At 43.4% G+C, this 21681-nt stretch overlaps 1 protein-coding gene across 3 annotated transcripts in view; it reads left to right on the top strand.

The window, feature by feature from the left end:
* AMPD2 (adenosine monophosphate deaminase 2) overlaps positions 1-21681 on the top strand; it is a 368990-nt gene that overhangs the window by 134169 nt on the left and 213140 nt on the right. For all 3 annotated transcript variants that reach the window (XM_040337637.1, XM_040337638.1, XM_040337639.1), the window contains exon 6: positions 2871-3057. In XM_040337637.1, the coding sequence (XP_040193571.1) occupies positions 2871-3057 (187 nt within the window). The remainder of the gene's footprint in view (positions 1-2870; positions 3058-21681) is intronic.

The raw sequence follows: 21681 nt of genomic DNA, 5'->3' as shown, positions 1-21681 counted from the left end.
TTTGAAGGGTGACATGTAAGGTATCTATTTACTTGGCGTAACTTCATCTTTCACATTATGCAAAAACATTGGGCTAACGTTAATGTTTTTTTTTTTAAAAGCACAAAACAGTTTTATTTCCCAAAAAAAATGTGTTTGGAAAATTGCTGCGCGATAAAAAGTTGCAACGACCGCCATTGTATTCTCTAGGGTCTTTGCTATGAAAAAAATGTATATATTAATATATTATATATATATATATATATATATATATATATATATATATATATATATATATATGTTTTGGGGTTATGTGTGATTTTCTAGCAAATGATGATTTTCATATGTAGGAGAGAAATGTCAGAATTGGTCTGGGTGCTCCAGAACGCCTGATGGTTCTCCCTGCATGTTGGGCCTCTGTATGTGACCACGCTGTGTAAAAGTCTCACACGTGTTGTATTGCCATACTCTGGAGTAATAGCAGAATGTGGTTTGGGGTGTAATTTGTGGTATGCATATGCTGTGTGTGAGAAATAACCTGCTAATATGACAATTTTGTGGAAAAAAAAAAAGATCTTGATTTTGCAAAGAATTGTGGGAAAAAAATGACAACTTCAAAAAACTCACCATGCCTCTTTCTAAATACCTTGGAATGTCTTATTTCCAAAAAGGGGTCATTTGGGGGGTATTTGTACTTTTCTGGCATATCTGAAGAAATTAGATAGGCCGTCAGTACTTTAGGTGTGATAATTTTTTAGATATTGGCACCATAGTTTGTGGACTCTATAACCTTCACAAAGACCAAATAATATACATCAATTTGTATATATATTTTTACCAAAGATATGTAGCAGTATAACTTTTATAACAGAAACAAAGAAATTTTTTTTTTTTTTACAGAATTGTTAGTCTTTATTTTATAGCGCAAGAAACAAAAACCCAAGGGTGATTAAATACCACCAAAAGAAAGCTCTGTTTGTGTGAATAAAAGGACTACAATTTCATTTGGGTACAGTGTTGTATGACTAATTGTCATTCAAAATGTGAGAGCACCAAAAGCTGAAAATTGGTCTGGTTATTAAGGGGGTTTAAGTGCCCAGTGGTCAAGGATCAAGTCGACTGCCTGCTGCATAACTACCAGTACACATTCCCCCAACTACCGCATGGCTCGAATACTACTTAATTACTGCATGCATTTAATTATTTCCTTCTGTGAATTGAGTTTAACCCCTGTTCACCCAGTATCGGTTTCAGTGTTTTGGGGTAAATACCGCAGGATGGTATAGTGAATTAACAGTTTCAGGATTGCATGTGGTATTTAACCGCTTCCATACCGGGCTGTTATACACACTTCCATACCGGGCCTATTCTGGCACTTCTCTCCTACATGTACAAATCATAATTTTTTTGCTAGAAAATTACGCAGAACCCCCAAACATTATATATGTTTTTTTAGCAGACACCCTAGGGAATAAAACGACGGTCATTGAAACGTTTTATCTTGCACGGTATTTACGCAATAATTTTTCAAACGCCTTTTTTTGGGAAAAAAATTGTTTCATGAATTAAAAAAATAATAAAACAGTAAAGTTAGCCCAATTTTTTTGTAAAATATGAATGATGATGTTTCACCGAGTAAATAGATACCTAACATGTCACGCTTTAAAATTGCGCACACTCATGGAATGGCGCCAAACTTCGGTACTTAAAAATCTCCATAGGCAACGCTTTGAATTTTTTTTACAGGTTACCAGTTTAGATTTACAGAGGAGATCTAGTGCTAGAATTGTTGCTGGCACTCTAACGCACGCGGCGATACCTCACATATGTGGTTTAAACGGCGTTTACATATGTCGGCGGGACTTGCGTGTGCGTTCGCTTCTGCGCGCGAGCTACTGGGGACAGGGGCATTAAAAATTTTTTTTTTTTTTTTTTAATATTTATTTCTTTTTTTACACTTTTTATTTAATTTTTTTATTATCACTTTTATTCCTATTACAAGGAATGTAAACATCCCTTGTAATAGGAATGTGTGTGACAGGTACTCTTTATGGAGAGATGCAGGGTCAATAAGACCCCACATCTCTCCTCCAGGCTGGAAAGCATGAAATCGGTGAAAAAAAATTCACCGATCTCATGCTTACTGTTGCTTAGCAGCCGCAATTGCGGCTTTGTTTACTTACGGGGACCCGGGCGTGACGTCATCACATCGCGCCCGGGTCCTCCGACGGTCATAGAGATGACTGGTGACCATCTGGTCACCAGTCATCTCTATGCTTCCTGCCAGCGCCGGACGATTCGTTCTCCGGGCCCCTGATGGCACGGGAGAGCCCGGAGAAGCACCGGATGGCGGCGGGAGGGGGGGATGTCCCCTCCCGCCGCCTGTAAGAACGATCTAGCGGCGGAACCGCCGCTATGATCGTTCTTACGTTGTGCAGAATCACCGGCACATGAGAAGGATATCTGAATGATGCCTCTAGCTGCAGGCATCATTCAGATATCCACCCGCAAAGCCCAGGACGTCATATGACGTCCACCCGGATCGTTAGAGGTCCGTTGTGGACGTCATTTTACAATGGGCCGGGCGGGAAGTGGTTAAGGAAAATGTCTGGACACCTACATACCGCATGCAATCTGGTTCTGTGAATGGAGCCTATGGTTATGAAACAATTTTGAAGTTTGCCAGATTTAAAGCATGTATCATCTTGAGTAAAAATGATCTCTCTGCTAAAAGTACGTACCGTACATGTATCTAGCAGTGTTAGCCAGCACAATCTTTAATCTAGACATAGCAGGTATAATGTAATTCATCACTTGTCCCAGGGTCTGTTATGTTACATTCAGTTAAAGTTGTAAAGTGTGAGCTGTGTCTTATTACTGTCTTTCTTTAGGTTCCATTTACAGATTTGGTGGATGCAGCTAAAAGTGTGGTGCGGGCTTTATTCATTCGACAGAAATACATGAACCTGTCCATGCAGAGTTTTTTCAAGACCACTGCCCAACACCTTAAGCAGCTCAGTGACGAGACTCTGGACAGTCCACTCAATGAAGAAACAGCTGATACTCCTGTAGCTGAAGGTAAAGTGGAACTTTACCCATAATAACTTGATAAAAATAATGTTCATTAGCAAAGAACATACATTGCACATTAATAATTATGTTACCAAAGTTAGTGTGTGCTGTAAATTGCATCCAGCATTGCTCCTGTTCCTTCCTGCTGGAGGCTTTCATTTTGCTGAGGCCCAGAGCCATGATCAGCAGTAAATCATAAAGCGGAACTAAACCCAAGATTTACCAGTTTCAAAAAACAGTTAGCAATCCTGGCATTCCAGGAATGTAATTGTCAGTGTCACATTTGCCTGTTCTCAACCAAACTGTCAAACCATTAAATGGCTGGTGTCATAACTGATAACATGTGCAGCACCTCTGCAGTTGCAGATCAAACAGAAGGAGCTTCCTTGGCTTTAAAGGATAGGAGGGTTTAATTCCACTTTAAGGCCTAATTCCACTATAAGGCTGTCAGCAGATCGGCCTCTACAAACTCAACAGTGCCTAAAAATGCAGCGCAACTAAGCATGTGCAGAGCAGGGTGAGACAGTGGGGCCGATTTACAAAGAACAATGCGCTGCGCCGGTTCATACCTTAATTGGTGCGCCGGATAAATCATTGATTGGGTGTGCAAACTGGCGCACGCAGACGAGCATCGCGATGGTAAATATAAAAATCCTCCCGGCACAAGGAATTTTCGGATTAATATCAGCGCACGCCCAATGCAATTACTTAGTTGAATCTAATTGGGTGTGTCTTGCTAGCCAATTAGTATCTGTTCTCAGTTAATTAACCTATTTTGATGCTAAGCTCATTCTTATTCTTCTAATATATATTTGAATGTTTTTTTCTTTTGTTTCTTTTACCGTAGTACCCAAATCTTTAAATATAATACAAAAAATAGAGAAGTGTTTATAAACACCAGAAATTCATTTTTTCAGATCTTTAAAGGTGACAATACACTGGGCAATCAGTTAGATCTTCAATAAATTAGATTCAGTGCAAGAGCCTATTTGTTTGACTACAATTTGAAGTAACGGGGACCATTGAAATTCATGGGTTTGGACTTGTCATGCGACTTCACATGTGTCAAGTCGCACAACAACTTGCACGGAAGTTGGAACAAAGTGGTGCAAGAATCTTTTTTGGAGTCACACCAATTACAGCGGGGACCATTGAAATTCATGGGTTTGGACTTGTCATGCAACTTCACATGTGTCAAGTCACACAATAACTTGCAGGAGGGGAAACAGAGCCTAAATGTTGAGTTGGCCAGAGATTGTGCAATCAGGTTGTGTAGTGTCTGACCATCTTAATTTCAAAATTTACAATGTTGATTTTTACAGCCTTCCTTTTATAAATAATTACCTGAGAAAATGTTTACCACTGCAGCTGGAATAGGCAAAATCTGCCCATTGTGCCATAAGCTAGCAGAGTCAAGATCAGACTTTGGCAGATATGTATGTGTTTTGTAACTGCAGGGTTTCAGAGTGTGTTCAAATTAAAAATAGGAAAAAAAACATTTGACAAGGTAGTGAAGGTTTGGTTAACTTGTTTTATAAAATGTTAGTAAATAACATTTTAACAAACTTTAACAAACATAGAAATTACAAAAATAATTAAAATCAAAATTATTTTTGCAACTCTGGAGGCTGGTCAGCTGCTGGGGGCAAGCCCATGAGGTTTTCCAGGGTTTTCACCTGGTTATGGAACCAGCCCAGAAGCACTTGGAATTCCCGTTGAGTCGGGGCTGTGAGAACAAAAAAAAAAAAAGGCTTCAATCCTGAGTCATTTGTGGCAAATGCTAAAAAAACATGAATTCTGTCTCTGTGGGTATTATTGAAGAATCTAATAGCTAGATTCAGGTAGCCCCGCGCAACTTTAAGGCGGCGTAGCGTATCGTATTTATGCTACGCCGCCTTAAGTCAGAGAGGCAAGTACTGTATTCTCAAAGTACTTGCCTCCTAACTTACGGCGGCGTAGCGTAAATGCGGCGGGCGCAAGCGCGCCTAATTCAAAATAGGCTGAGGGGGCGTGTTTTATGATAATTTGCTTTGACCTGACGTGATTGACATTTTTTTGGAACGGCGCATGCGCCGTCTGCCTACATTTTCCAGTGTGCATTGCGGCTAAGTACGCCGCACGGTCCTATTGATTTCGACGTGTACGTAAATCCCTATTCACGGACGACTTACGCAAACAACGTAAAATTTTCGAATTTCGAAGCGGGAACGGCGGCCATACTTTAACATTACTATTCCAACTATTTGATGGAATAATTATAGGCCTGATAATGCGTTACGTAAACGGCGTATCTGTACTGCGGCGGCCGGGCGTACGTTCGTCAATAGGCGTATCTAGTGATTTGTATAAAAGTAAATACTGCGCAGGTCTAAAACAATCTTGGATAGTGAGAAACCACTTGAATTGGTTCAAAAACAGTGAAAAAAATAATAAAATAAAAATAAAAATAAATAAAATAAAAATAAAAAATATGAAACAAAAAAGCTGCTGCTGCTCAAAATGTCAGATAAACATAAATTGCAAGTAATAGTGGTAAAAGCTGCGCTGCAATGTGATGTGAGAAATCAATATAACAATCAAATTATAAAGAATATGATGCACACAAAACACTAGTGCAATGTGAAATGATCAAGTGAAGGTGCAAAGTCCATATGAATGGATGTATCTCAGGGAAAATCAGGATGACAGAAAGTTCTCGGAGTGTGTGAAAAGGTATCCAAACTTATCCAGTGAATCTGTATAGCAGATAGAAAAGTCCTCCACCGTTAAATCCTAACTGCTTACCACAACGATAAGTAAATCAAGCATGTAACCGTGACTGCCAATTCCAAGATTCCAGGAGAAATGTTTCACTTTATCTTTGTTTCAGATATCAGACTATTCACTTTCCATAGTATGACCCAAAAGAGAAAAGGCTGACATAGCGTGATACCGTAATAAAATTTGTTTATTAGTAAAAGTGTTGCACTTACAGTTATGCAGTAAAACAGTGCATGTGTAATAATAGCCGGCCGGCTTAACTGTCCGCTCGTCCTTCCGGGTAGACTGCGCAGTATGATTCGTGGTGACGTCAGCACGCCGCTCCTCCCTACGCCGTTTCGTCACAACAATGACTTCTTCCAGGGGCACAAGCGGCGTGCTGACTCGCCACTCTTTTAAAAGCAATAACAACATCCGGGACCGCCCAGCTCTGAACCTTGGAGATCGCGGGCGCAAACCGCCATGTTTGAATAGGGATCCCTGCCACCAATGAATAGTAATGCAGGCAAAAAATTCAAAAGCGGGGATATATATAGAATAAACGTACAATCTAAATCAATAATTCATACGCTTTAGAAAATATAATTTAAAACGATCGATTAAAAAATGGAACGATTAAAAATGGAACTAAAAAGATAAACAGGTTTGGTAAATGTGAGAAATTATGTAATGAAAACTATCTCACATACCACAATATCCTGAAAAAAGAAAAAAGTTATAAGCACTGGTTACAAGTGCCAAAAGGTTTTATGACCATAGAAAAAATAAAAGTTAAAAAATTGAAGCATTTATAGCTGGATTTGTATTAATAGTTAATTGTTGACAAGAGTAAGCTGGTTAGGCTGCCCTCTTGTGGCCACAACAAAAAAGACTTAAATCACAACTAAAGCATAAGTGATGCAAATACAAAACATGACACTTGTGACAAATGTCAAATTTCGATTTGACAACAGCACATATGAGCCAAAAATGGCTCAGGCTATATCTATATTGTTAGAGGATATTAATATTAATAAAAAATATATTAAATTAACCAAAAAACCAAGAGAAAAACTTTAATATAAAAAAGCCCAGATAAACCAAAAGTCAGAGCTGGTGTACAAGGAAAAGACATTTTTTATGACAAGAACATGAAAATTAGCCATTATCTATGAAGGCATTGACATCGGTGTCTATATTCAGTCCAAAGGGAACATATGTGCGGACTCTATATATCCAGGCCATTTCTAGCCTGGATAATTCTCTTACTAATGAGTTGCCTCTCCAGTGGGGATCAAATTTATCAATTCCAATGAAGAGAGTGCCTTCTGGGTTTCTATCATGAAATTGGTCGTAGTGATTGGACACAGAATGTTTTGGGAATCCAGACCTAATATTGGTGATATGTTCACCTAATCTAACATTCATTGGTCTTTTGGTCCTACCAATATACTGTAACCCACACGGGCATTCTAGAAGATATACGACACCAGTTGTACTGCACGTAATAAAAGGCTCTATCTTATGTTCTTTCTGAGTGCTTGTAGAGACAAAGGATAACGTTTTCTTAGATTTTATCTTATTTATCTTACACACTGTACAGTTTCTACATTGGTGATAGCCCTTGATGTCTCGTTGAAAGAAAGACACCTTTTTAGTAGGAGGGTCAACCACATTAGGAGCTATTTTGTCCCGTAGTGAGGGTACACCTCTGAAGATTACTTGAGGGTTTGTTGGTAAGAAGGTACTTATAATCCTATCATTGGACAACAGGTGCCAATGTTTTTTAATCAGTTTATTTATGGCATAATGTTGGTTGGAATAGGTAGTGACAAATGGCACTATTGGTCTATCCCCACCAGATTTAGTACCAGAGGTCAACAATACATTCCTATCCAATGCAGCAACTTCCTTAAAGGTATTATCCAAGATTAAAGGGTCATATCCCTTCTCCAGTAGTCTGACTTTAAGTGTCCCAGCTTGAGTTTCGTAATCTTTCAGGGTAGAACAATTCCTCCTCATCCTAATGAATTGGCTTTTGGGAACAGAATTTAGCCAATTATCGTGGTGACAGCTTCCTATTGGAATAAATGCATTCCTGTCTGTCTTTTTAAAGTAAGTTTTAGTCAAAAATGAGTCATTCTCCTTCATAATGGTAAGATCAAGAAAGTCAATAGACTCCTGACTAGCTTCGAATGACAGACATATGCCTCGCTCGTTAACATTGAGTGAGGACATAAAGGAATCCAATTGTGGTTTGCTGCCTGTCCATAGGAGGAGGACGTCATCTATATACCTAGCCCACAATTTAATGTGGGGATGGGGATCCAGGTAGATGACGTCCTCCTCCCACTTGGCCATGAACAGATTGGCCAAGCTAGGCGCGTACTTCGCGCCCATGGCAACTCCACGAACCTGTTTATAATAGTTATGGTCAAACCAGAAATAATTCTGACCTGCAGCATATTCCAATAGTTCCATGAGGAAATCTTTCTGTGGAGGTAATAAATCAGAAGAGAGATCCAAATAATATTTGACAGCTTCTAGGCCCAAATTGTGGGGGATGATGGTATACAGAGATTGAACATCTGCTGTTACCATCCATACCCCATGATCAGCCCTTAGTGATGACAGCATGTTAATAACCTGTTTAGAGTCCTTAAGGTGCGATGGCATCTTCTGAACCAGAGGCTGGAGGTAATAGTCAATATACTTGCCCACCCTGGATGTGATCGAATCTATGCCACTAATGATTGGGCGTCCAGGGGGGCAAGTTAGACTCCTATGCATCTTGGGCAAGCTGTATAAAATCGGAACCCTTGGGGCCTTCGGCACCAAAAACAATTGTTCTTTATCATTGAGTATCCCCAGTTGGGAGCCCTTCTGGATTAATGTCTCCAATGTCTCTTTATATTGGATGATCGGATTGCCCGGTAAAGGAACATAAGTATGTCTATCATTAACTATTGTTTTGATTCCATCAATATAGAAGGTCCGATCCATAAGTGATTTACATATTCTACGCCGACTGCAATGGAAGCGCCACCTAGCGGCCAGCCTAAATATTGCACCCTAAGATAGGACAGCGCAAGCCGTCGTATCTTAGAGAGGTTTAAGTGTATCTCTGTTTGAGAATACACTTAAACTTAGGTCGGCGCAGATTCCGAGTTAGGTCGGCGTATCTACTGATACGCCGACCTAACTCTTACTGAATCTAGCTAAAAAGATCCAGTGTTGTTGTGAGCTACAAACTTGACATCTGGCTTCCAAATCTATTCAATTAACATGTTAATTTAATGGCCAAAGTTGTCTTCATGGAAGTTGGTTGAGTAAATTGCTGACATTCACATGTCAAGGTGAGTTAAACGGATACCTCTTGTGTTCAAAATAGAAGACATTTGGACATTTGCAAGCTGAACATTTGGTTCTTTTATGTAGGAAGTTAAGCCAGGTGACATGATATCTGCAACACCATAGGAATGGGGCAAGCAAATGTAGTCAAGTATGGTGAGTGGACTGTTGGCTTGAAATAAGGTAACCAAATATACATTTAAAAAATGCATTCTGTCCCCCAAACTTAGAAACCACTTAGAATTGGAGATTAAATAAAACTGGAGAGTACAAAATCTGGTGAAGCTCAGCATAGAAAACAATCATCTTCCAGATTTTATTGTCTGAGCTTAACTGAAAAATCAGAATTTTGGAGCTGATTGTCACCCGATTCTGCAGTTGCAGGTTTTAGTAAATTACCCCCATTGGCACCACTTTGCGGCCACTAGCAATGTGCTTTTAACACAGAAAATCTTGCTTTCAAAGCACTTTTAAGGACAAAGATTCCAATAGGCAGGAGCGGATTGTGAGCACAGTATACAATGCTTCCAACCTGCCCCAACAGATCCAGCTTGCAGGACTTTTTAGCCCCTCCCACAAGCGCACCACCCCAGTGTGAAAAGGCCCACTGGAATGAATGGGAGGCGGGTTTCATGCACTTAGAGGCTATTTACACCTCTAAAGCGCTGTAAAACCGTTACATTGTGAAAGGGGTCTACGGCAGCTAGCTACATCAACCCCCCCCACAAACAAAAAGGGACAAAGATAAAAAGGACTTACGCGTTGCCACAGCTCTGTCGGAAACTCTCTCCTCAGCCTCCTCCCCCTCTTCATCAGAACTTAGATCTAACCAAAAACAAAATACCAAATATTAAGCATGACAGCAAATTACTACACTTCAAACCCCCCCAAAATAAAAAGCAACATTGGTCTGCTGTTCCCTATATTATTGAACATATCAGACAAGATCATCCCCTTCTCTTGTTCACCACTGACACACTTGGCTCCTTGTCAACACTTGTTCACATGTGAATTCCAGCGCTGGTTCACACCTCGCTTCTCTCCTGCTGTCATTACAATGTTAATGACACCCCCATAACGGTTCACAGATTGCGGTGCGAAATGTGTATTCGGACCTAAATCGTATTGCATGAGTGAGAACACCCATGCAATCTGCTTCCAGTGCATAAATAAAAAAATAAAAAAAAGAAGTAGGTCCGGCATCTTTTTCTCTGCCAAGCCAATGCAAGTTCAGCCATACAACTGTATGGCTGAATTTGCATTGCTCAGACATTGCATGTGATTGGCACCTGCGGTGTTGGAACAAATAACATGCAATGTCTGAGATTGCACTAGGCTGAACCTCAGCTTAAAGTAGAGGTCCACCAAAAAAAGACATAAATAAAAGTAACAAGCAAAAAAGACTGCAGCTGCTGACTTTTAATATATGGACACTTACCTGTCCAGGGTGCCCGCGATGTTGGCACCCAAAGCCGATATGTTGCTCGGCTCTCTGGTGCTGCCGCCCCCATCTTCGATAAGGGAATCAGAAAGTAAAGCCTTGCGGCTTCACTTCCTGGTTCCCTGCTGCGCTATCACCCAGGTCCCTGCTGTGTTATGGGACTTGTGTGTCTCCCAGAAGACAGTGTGTGTGTGTGTGTGGGGGGGGGGGATAGGCACCAGATGTGGTGTAGGTCAACTCGATCACCGAAGTGATCTATGGATGGAAGTGGGAGCAAGGTGCCAAATGTGACCCCGGAGGGGGGGGGGGGATTCAAAAAAGCGGAAGTAAAATTTTTGAGTGGAAGTTCGATTTAAGCACTAAAACCTGGAAGGACAAAATTCCATAAGCCTGGCCCACAACTTGAACATCTACCCCTAAATACTAAAAGCTGGGAGGAACTTCTAAACCCACTGCTGCTTCCACCAGGAGAGATTGAGAGAATCCTCTCTTGGCAGCTGTACCAGCTAATCTGATCCGGGGTGGATAGAACAAAGCAGAAACAAGAACCATAAGAAAAGGTCCATACATAAAAAAAAGTCCCTTGCTGTAGACCGCAGACAAGGTATGGGACCCGGAGGCTGCCGCTGGTTCAATCAGAGTGGATGCTCCATCCTCAGACCGGTCCTCAAGTTCCATTGGGCGTAGCGGAGATCGGCTGGAGAAATAGGCTTCTATTTTCCTGCTAGAAATGTGCCTGCCTGGCGTTCAGCAGACTCCTGGCAGCATGTCCTTGGTATAAATGGAAGCAGGAAGATATGGACAGCCGCACTCCGATAAATGTAAAAAACTATTTAATCCAGTAAAACAACAGAAAAACAGCAAACGGTGGGATGATATAGCTGACGCGTTTCACATTGTTATGCAATGCTTAGTCATAGCTGGAAACAACATAAAGAACAATCTAATTTATAGGTATTCCAAAGAAAAAGGTCATGTGATAAATCCACTTAGTGATTGGTCCAAAATGATTGTAGTAATCCCATACATCTGTGAGTAGACACAGCGGAGAGAAACAACATTCATTGGAACCAGGTGTAAAGAAATTCAAAGATCAACTGACAAAAAACAATTAACAATTAACAACAGTCAATTAAAATTAAGTGACAACAATCATAGCATCTGCTTGTGTAACCAGATATGGGTGTGGATGTGAAAAAGGTGAAAAGAAAAAAGAATAAGAAAAAATGTATGAAAAAATAAGATGGAGTGAATAATAGAAATAATGAAGCCATCCGATTGATCTGGTGTGTTTATATATAGAACCCCAATATCATGATGTGTGTATAGGGATACTAGATGGTATAAACATAAAAAAGCAGTGACTGTAGTATCCTGCAAGTAAAATTGTCATGAATGGGGAATAAAGAACACATGGGGGCTGATTTACTATTCTCACTGCGCTGCGCTGGTTCATGCCTTATTTAGTGCGCCGGGTGAAGCCTTAATTAGGCGCATGAACCAGCGTAGCAGCCGGCGCATTGCAAGTGATATGTAAAGCCGCCGCCAAACTCCCTATAGAAGTGTATGGGAGAAATCAAAAGTGTTCATATTAAAGGCTAATATGCAAGTTTTGTCCTAAAAAGTGTTTGGGGACCTGAGTCCTGCCCCAGGGGACATGTATCAATGCTTTTTTTATTTTTTAAAACGGCCGTTTTTTCGGGAGCAGTGAATTTAATAATGCTTAAAGTGAAACAATAAAAGGGAAATATTCCTTTAAATTTCGTACCTAGGGGGGGTGTAAAGTCAGCATGTGAAATAGCGCATTTTTCCCGCACTTAGAACTGTCCCTGCACAAAATGACATTCTGAAGGAAAAAAGTAATTTAAAATTCACACGCGGCTATAATGAATTGTCGGCTTCGGCAATTCTGACAGGATTCATTCATAAAGAAAATAAAAATGTGTGGGGGTTCCCCCAAATTAAATTACCAGGCCCTTCAGGTCTGGAATGGATATTAAGGGGAACCCCGCCATAAAAAAAAAGAAAAAAGACGTAGGGTTCCCCGCAAATATCCATACCAGACCCTTCAGGTCTGGTGTGGATTTTAAGGGGAACTCCACCCCAAATAAAAAAAAAATGGCGTGGAGTTCCCCTAAAAATCCACACCAGACCCTTATCCGAGCACGTTAACCTGGCCGGCCGCAGAAAAGAGGGGGGGACAGAGTGCGCCCCCCCCTCTCCTGAACCGTACCAGGCCACATGCCCTCAACATGGGGAGGATGTCCCCATGTTGATGGGGCCAAGGGCCTCATCCCCACAACCCTTGCCCGGTGGTTGTGGGGGTCTGCGGGCGGGGGGGGTTATCAGAATCTGGAAGACCCCTTTAACAAAGGGGACCCCCAGATCCTGGCCCCCCCTGTGTGAAATGGTAATGGGGTACATTGTACCCCTACCATTTCACCCCAAAAAAGTGTCAAAAGTGTTAAAAATGACAGTAGCCGGTTTTTGCCAAATCTTTTATTCTCTTCTTTCCGCGGTTCTTCTTTTCTTCTTTCATTCGGGTTTCTTCCTCTGCTTCTTTCTTGGGTCTTCTCGTCTCATCTTGTCCGACGTCTTCTTCCATCTTCTTCTCCTTCCGTCAGCCTTCTCGTCCACATCTTGCCCGGCGTCTTCTCCTATCTTCTTCTCCGTCCGTCGGCCTTCTCGTCCACATCTTTTTCTTCCCCGGACGCAGCGCTTGAAATTGAATTCGCCGCCGTGTGCCGCTCCTGGGACCCGCCCCCCCCTGACGCCACAAGTAAACTCATTAGAAAGTCATGTGCGTCAGAGGGGGGCGGGGTCACAGAGCGTCACACGGTGGGGGAATTCAACTTTAAGTGCGCCGTCCGGAGAAGAAGAAGCCGCCGCACTATGCGGACGAGCTTCCAATTGAAGTTCCCGCCGTGTGACGCTCATGTGACCCCGCCCCCCTCTGACGCACATATACCACACGCGGACTTTCATATGAGTTTACCTGTGGCGTCAGAGGGGGGCGGGTACCCAGGAGCGGCACACGGCGGGGTCTTCAATTTCAAGCGCAGTGCCCAGAAGAACAAGAAGATGCGGGACGAGAAGGCCGACGGACGGAGAAGATGGGAGAAGACGTCGGGCAAGATGTGGATGAGAAGACCCAAGAAAGAAGCAGAGGAAGAAACCCGAATGAAAGAAGAAGAACTGCGGAAAGAAGATTTTATTAAAAGATTTGTCAAAAACCGGCTACTGTCATTTTTAACACTTTTGACACTTTTTTTGGTGAAATGGTAGGGGTACAATGTACCCCATTACCATTTCACATAGGGGGGGCTGGGATCTGGGGGTCCCCTTTGTTAAAGGGGTCTTCCAGATTCTGATAAGCCCCCGCCCGCAGACCCCCACAACCACCGGGCAAGGGTTGTGGGGATGAGGCCCTTGTCCCCATCAACATGGGGACATCCTCCCCATGTTGAGGGCATGTGGCCTGGTACGGTTCAGGAGAGGGGCCCCCCTCTTTTCTGCGGCCAGCCAGGTTAACGTGCTCGGATAAGGGTCTGGTGTGGATTTTTAGGGGGACTCCACGCCATTTTTTTTTTAATTTGGGGTGGAATTCCCCTTAAAATCCACACCAGACCTGAAGGGCCTGGTATGGATATTTGCGGGGACCCCACGTCTTTTTTTAAGGCGGGGTTCCCCTTAATATCCATTCCAGACCTAAAGGGCCTGGTAATTTAATTAGGGGGAACCCCCACACATTTTTTTTTTGTTTTAATGAGCAATGACTGTATTCTTTATAGCCATGAGTACTTTTAAATTACTTTTTTTTTCACTTCAGAAATGACATCTTGTACAGGGACAGTTCTAAGCACGGGAAACATGCGTGTACCCCCCCTCCCACCCTGTATGAAATTTAAAGGAATATTTAACTTTTATTGTTTCACTTTAACCACTTCCATACCGCGCCTATTCTGGCACTTCTCTCCTTCATGTAAAAATTATATTTATTTCCTGGGAAATTACTCAGGACCCCCAAACATTATATATATTTTTTTAGCAGACACCCTAGGGCAGGGATATGCAATTAGCGGACCTCCAGCTGTTGCAAAACTACAAGTCCCATCATGCCTCTGACTGGGTGTCATGCTTTTGGCTGTCAGAGTCTTGCTATGCCTCATGGAAATCGTAGTTCTGCAACAGCTGGAGGTCCGCTAATTGCATATCCCCGCCCTAGGGAATAAAGTGGCGGTAATTTTTTATTTGATTTCCAACGGTATTTGCGCAATAATTTTTCTAACGCCTTTTTTTTTTGGCCCAAAAAAAAAACGGTTTCATGAATTAAAAAATCACAAAACAGTAAAGTTAGCCCAATTTTTATGGATAATGTGAAAGATGATGTTACACCGAGTAAATAGATACCTAACTTGTCACGCTTTAATATTTCACACACTCATGGAATGGCGCCAAACTTCGGGACATAAAAATATCCATAGGCGATGCTTGATTTTTTTTTACAGGTTACCATTTCAGAGTTACAGAGGAGGTCTAGGGCTAGGGCTAGAATTAGTTCTCTCGCTCTAACGCACGCGTCAATACCTCACATGTGTGGTTTGAATGGTGTTTACATATGTGGGCGGGACTTACATGCATGTTCGCTTCTGAGTGCGAGCTACTAGGGACAGGGGCGTTTTATTTATTTTTTACCTAATATTTTTCTTTTTGCACTTGGATCACTTTTATTCCTATTACAAGGAATGTAAACATCCCTTGTAATAGGACTAGTGTGTGACAGGTTCTCTTTATGGAGAGAGGTGGGGTCAATAAGGCTGGAAAGCATGGTATTGAAAAAAAAAAAAAAGATCTCATGCTTTCAGCTGCAATCATGTTCGTTCAGCACAGTGGTGTAGTGTATAGCACTTTGACCTAGCAGCAAAAGGGTCGCTGGTTCGAATCCCGCCTGTGACACCATCTGCCTGGAGTTTGCTTAATAGGGACACTAGTTAGATTGACCCCAAGAAAAGACATTGGTAGGGTCCCTTCAAGGTGTCAAAGGCCTTCTGAGCCTTGGGGTTCCAGTGGAAACGGAAATTTTGTCTGGTAAGCTGTGTAATGGGAGCAACGATGGAAGAAAAACCTTTAATAAAGCGTCTATAGAAATTTGCGAATCCTATAAATCTTTGTACCCCCTTTTTATCTAGAGGTACTGGCCAGTCCAGAATGGCAGACACTTTCTTTGGGTCCATCTCGATTCCCGTCGGGGAAATCACCAGACCCAGGAACTGAATGGTGTGTAACTCAAATTCGCATTTTTCTGCCTTTGCGTATAAGCCATGCAGGCGGAGCCGGTTTAAAACTCTGCAGACATGCTCCCGATGTTTGTCTAACGAGCCAGAGAAAACCAGTATATCATCCAGGTAGACGATGACGAAGATGTCTAAAAAGTCTCTAAACACGTCGTTGACAAAATGCTGAAAGGTAGCGGGAGCGTTGCATAACCCAAAAGGCATGACGAGGTACTCGTAGTGGCCATACCGAGTGCGAAAGGCAGTTTTCCACTCATCACCGTCTCTGATGCGAATTAAATTATAAGCCTCCCTCAGGTCCAGCTTGGTGAAAATAGTGGCGGATCTTAGTTTTTGGAATAATTCAGGTATTAGGGGCAACGGGTATCGGTTTTTAACCGTGATGTTGTTGAGTTCCCGATAGTCGATGCATGGGCGAAGGGTCTGATCCTTTTTGGCAACAAAAAATATTCCAGCACCCGCCGGTGAGGTGGACGGCCGAATGAACCCCTTGTTTAGGTTTTCGTCAATATAAATTTTCAGAGCATCTTGTTCTTTCTCGGATAATGGAAAGATGCGCCCAAAAGGGATCTCAGCCCCAGGAAGCAGTTCTATCAGGCAGTCATAAGGACGGTGAGGTGGTAGGGAGTCGGCCCCCTTTTTGCTGAACACATCGAGGAACTCGTGATAATGTTCCGGGACAGACTGGAGCAAACTGGGATCGGTGTTCAGGCATAGCAGAGTGGGAGAAAAGCTAGGTACTTTAGGTAAACAATATTCTTGACAGTACCGGGAAGGAAATCGTAAAGTTCCAGAGGACCAATCAACCTGAGGGTTATGAATCCGGAGCCAGGGAATGCCAAGAATCACAGGGAATAGAGGAGAGGAGATCACATCCAAAATTAATAATTCTTTATGATCAGCGGAAGTAGTAGCAGGTAGAGGAAGGGTTTCTTGTGTTACTTGTCCTGATTTAATGTGGGATCCATCAGCTAGAAAAACGGAAAGTCTGAAGTTCTTTCTTCGAAGAGGAATATTGTGTAGGTTGGCAAAGGCGGCATCAATGAAGCAGCTGCAGGCCCCGGAGTCAATAATTGCGTTGACCGGAATCGTTCTTCCTTGGAGCTGTAAAGACAGAGAGAGAGCAAGGTGGGTTGTATTGACTGGGAGAGCGGAAACGTTGAGAGAAACAGAGGAACGGCACTTACGCATCTTGATGGGGCAGTTGGCGACATAATGACCGGGCTCACCGCAGTATAGGCATAGATTCAGTTGACGACGGCGTGCTCGTTCTTCTGGAGGCAATGTGGGTCGCATGACTCCGAGTTGCATAGGCTCAGAAGTATCTGGAGGAGAGCTGGCAGGACTTGGGCAGACAGGTGGTTGATATCGGGATGCAGGCATGGGTGCTTTGGTAGTGACCCAAACTGGACGACTCAGATGAGAAGAACGTTCAGCCCGTCGTTCTCGTAGACGTCGATCAATCTGAATAGCCTTGTCGATCAAATCTTCTAAGGTATCAGGAACCCCGATGCGAGCCAGTTCATCTTTTAAGGCCTCTGAAAGTCCCAGGCGGAACTGGTGTCGCAGAGCTGCGCTGTTCCACTGGGTGTCCGCACTCCAGCGGCGAAAGTCCGCGACATAATCCTCCACTGCTCGGCGGCCTTGTTGAAGTGCGAGCAGGGCGGCCTCGGCAGTGGTAGTCCGCTGAGGATCATCATACATTTGTGCCATGACCCGAAAGAAGGCTAGTAAAGTCTCTGTGTTGGTGCCATTTTCTTCCAATAATCGGTGTGCCCAGGCTAGGGGCTCTCCTTGAAGAAAAGAAACCACAAATCCCACTTTAGTGGCTTCTAGGGAAAAAGTCCTTGGTTGAAGGGCAAAATATAATTGACAGGCATTACGGAAATCCCGGAATTTGGAACGATCCCCGGTGAATCGCTCTGGCATCGGAACTCTGGGTTCGGGCGGTAGCATTACTACGGATGGAGCAGCGGCCGATGGAGATGATCTGGCAGCGGATGTAGGAGCTGCGTCTCCGGATAGGTTCTGTACTTGACCTTCCAGTCGCATGTAGCCGTCCTGTAGGTTCTTTACAGCTTGTGTGAGAGATGCGAGGTGTTTACAAATCTCCTCCATGGCCGGGGCCACTCCTGAAGGCTCTGTCATGGCTGTCTGATACTGTTATGTATCACGTACCTGGTAGCCAGAGCCCGATGGTAGGAGGTGGCCTCTCTTACAGCTCCGGCTCGTGAGCTGCCGGATTGGGGACAGCAGACTCAGGAGCCTGGCGGGGTAGGAGTGCCAGCGTGCTGGGTAGGTGAAGCAGGTGCTGACTTCCTCTGGAAGGGTAGGCTGGAAGATGATTGGATCAATGACAGCAGACGGAAGCAGAGTCAGGTAAGCCGGGTCACAACAGATGGTTCAGGTAATCAGATGCAGCAGGCAGAAGAGTAATCAGGGTACAAGCAGGAAGGTCTGGCAACGGTAGGTCAATCTGAAGAGGTGGTCAATGGAAGCCGGGTCAGGATCGGAGAGGTACGGATGGTCAAACAAGCCGGGTCACAGAGTTCAATCAGAAGTTCAAATCAGGTAAACAGGTTCTCAGGTTCAAGTTCAATCAGGGACTGCAGATCAGACAGCAACTTGCAGGAAGCAAGGACTGAGCTTTTAAAGGCGTTTTGGCGCCAAGGAGGGTTCACGTGCACGCGCGCGGTCCCGCTGCGCACGTGCGCACGCCGCTGACGCACGCGCGCGCGCCGCTGACGCGCGCACGTCCCGCTGATGCACGCCGCTGTCTCAGCCCAATGCTGGGCTGACGATTTTGGAAGGTAAGTCCCTGACACAGGGGTTCTAACACTCGCTTGGCTTCCCTCAAACACCCACAATTAGAATAGGATTGCCTTGCGCTAGATTTAAGCACAGTGCTGTAAATCAGCACTTCAAGCCTGTCCACCAATACCCCCCCCCCCCCCCCAACAGGCCAAGTTTGCAGGTTTTCGTTCATCTTGCACATGTGCTTTAAAAGACAGTCTGGACAGCAATTCTTGATCAGAGAAATCCACAAAACATGTCCTGTCGGGGGTACTTGAGGGCTGAGGACCACTGCAGTAAAAAGGAAATACTTACTACTTTGTCTAATTTCCTGGTGATTAAACATGGCAGCAAACTTTTCATGATTACACACCAGGAAAGAAGCTTAGACAAAAATCACACCTAATTTGTTAGGCCAAGCCTATTTCAGCTGCAGCTGTCAAAATCTGTAGCATGAAAAAGTAACAAAAAACAAACTTTGAAAGTAATTTTTATTGGTCAACAAAACAAGGAAAGCAAAAAAGACAAACAAAAACACACACACAAACAAAAATAAATTTAAAAAATCTAAATAAACATAGGTTAACCGTCCCAACATCTTCAGAAATATTTTTCAAAATAAGGCAGCAGAGACAAATACATCAAATTGAACATCATTTAAAAATAAACAAAAAACATTGGCAAAATAAAAATAAACATGCTCCAAAACACATTTCTGTTTAATTTAATTGAAATCACATGAACAAATTTCAGTCTCTGGTTTGGGTGAGCTTGTAAGTGGTTACACCTGTTAAGGATGAGCCTTAAATTACTAACCCACCCACGCTCTATGAGCATGCTCAGAGACATCCAAGTGATTTTCACCCTCAAAAAGAAAGTAAAACATTTCTAACTGCCTGAGCATGCTCAGTTCAGCTCACATGCAGGAACAAAGCTGCAATGGCTGCTGAAAGCATGAGAGCTGTGTTTTTTTCCCCCTGAACTCATGCTTTCCAGGCTGAAGGGGCGGTCTTAGTGAATTATTACGTAACAAAAATAAATAATAATAATTAAAAACGCCCCTGTCCCTAGTAGCTCCCAGTCAGAAGCGAACACGCACATTTTTTTTAAAGGTTAACAGTTTAGAGTTACAGAGGAGGTCTAGTGCTAAAAGTATTGCTCTCGCTCTAACGCACGCGTCAATACCTCACATGTGTGGTTTGAACGATGTTTACATATGTGGGCGGGACTTGCGCAAGTCCCGCCCACACATGTAAACACCGTTCAAACCACACATGTGAGGTATTGACGCGTGCGTTAGAGCGAGAGCAATACTTTTAGCACTAGACCTTCTCTGTAACTCTGAAACTGGTAACCTGAAAAAAAAAACGTCGCCTATGGGGATTTTAAAGTACTGAAGTTTGGCGCCATTCCATGAGTGTTTGCAATAGTAAAGCGTGACATGTTAGGTATCTATTTACTCGGTGTAACATCATCTTTCACATTATCGCCAAAAATTGGGCTAACTTTAGTGTTTTGTTCATTTTTAACCACTTGAGCCCCAGACCATATTACTGGTCAATGACCGGACCAGTTTTTGTGATTCGGCACTGCATCGTTTTAACTGACAATTGCACGGTCGTGCAACGTGGTTCCCAATCAAAATTGGCGTCCTTTCTTTTCACACAAATAGATTTTTTTTTGGTGGTATTTGATAACCTCTGCGTTTTTTCTTTTTTTTGCTATAAACAAAAATAGAGCGACATTTTTTTTTTTAACAAAAATTTTTTTTTTTTACTGTTTGCTATAATAAATATCCACAAAATTATCTAAACATAATCATTTTTCCCTCAGTTTAGGCCGATACGCATTCTTCGACATATTTTTGGTTCCAAAAAAATCGCAATAAGCGTTTGATTGGTTTGCGCAAAAGTTATAGCGTCTACAAAATAGGGGTTAGTTTTATGGCTTTTTTATTAATATTTTTTTTTTTACTAGTAATGGCGGCGATCAGCGATTTTTATCGGTACTGCGACATTATGGCGGACACATTTTTGGGACCATTGGCATTTTTCTAGCGACCAATGTTCTAAAAATGCATTGCTTACTATAAAAATGTCACTGGCAAGGAAAGGGGTTAACACTAGGGGCGAGGGAGGGGTTAATTATGTTCCCTGGGTGTGTTCTAACTGTAAGGGGGTGGGACTGACTAGGGGAAATGACAGATCGCTGTTCATACATTGTATGAACAGACGATCAGGCATTTCCCCCCCTGACAGGACCAGGATAAAGGGGAACTCCGTGCCAAATTTCAAACAAGAAACCGGCGCGGGTCCCCCCAGGGGTTGGTCTGGAACGTGAGGGGTTAAACCCATGCCGAAAAATAGCGTGGGGTCCCCCCCCTCCTGAGCCGTACCAGACCGCATGCCCTATCCCCCAGTCTTTCCGGTGCCTTCCGCCAGGGCTCCGGTCTTATTCCTCGTCTTCTGCCGGGGGTGCGCCAAATCCCCGGTCTTTTCTCTGCTGTCTTGGCGTTCCCTCTTCTGCCTGTCTCCCCCGCGGAGCCAGGGCTTTCTTTCCGCTTTCTTCTCTGTTCCCTCTTCTGCCTGTCTCCCTCACGGAGCCCAGGGCTTTCTTTCCGCTTTCTTCTCTGTTCCCTCTTCTGCCTGTCTCCCCCACGGAGCCCAGGGCTTTCTTTCCGCTTTCTTCTCTGTTCCCTCTTCTGCCTGTCTCCTCCGGGGGACAGGGCTTTCTTTCCACTTTCTTCTCCCTTCTCTTCCATTCGATGTTGACACGACGAGGTCCCGCGCTGAAATACCGTCTGAGCGGTGGGCATTGACTTATGTAGGGCAATGCCACCATGTGACCTCAACCCATGTGACATCACATTCCCATCATGCTCAGAAGCTCTTCTCCCAGATCAGTACCCGCAATGTGCTGGAGGTCCCCGGGGACATTGAGGGGAATCACAGTGGATCCCAATCCGACGCGGATGACACCGTACCCCTGGAGGATCCCTCTGCGCCCGTTCTG

This window comes from Rana temporaria, chromosome 2 (genome assembly GCF_905171775.1).
Source record: "Rana temporaria chromosome 2, aRanTem1.1, whole genome shotgun sequence".
NCBI classification, from domain to species: Eukaryota; Metazoa; Chordata; class Amphibia; order Anura; family Ranidae; genus Rana; species Rana temporaria.
This window is presented reverse-complemented; position numbering and strand designations above follow the sequence as displayed.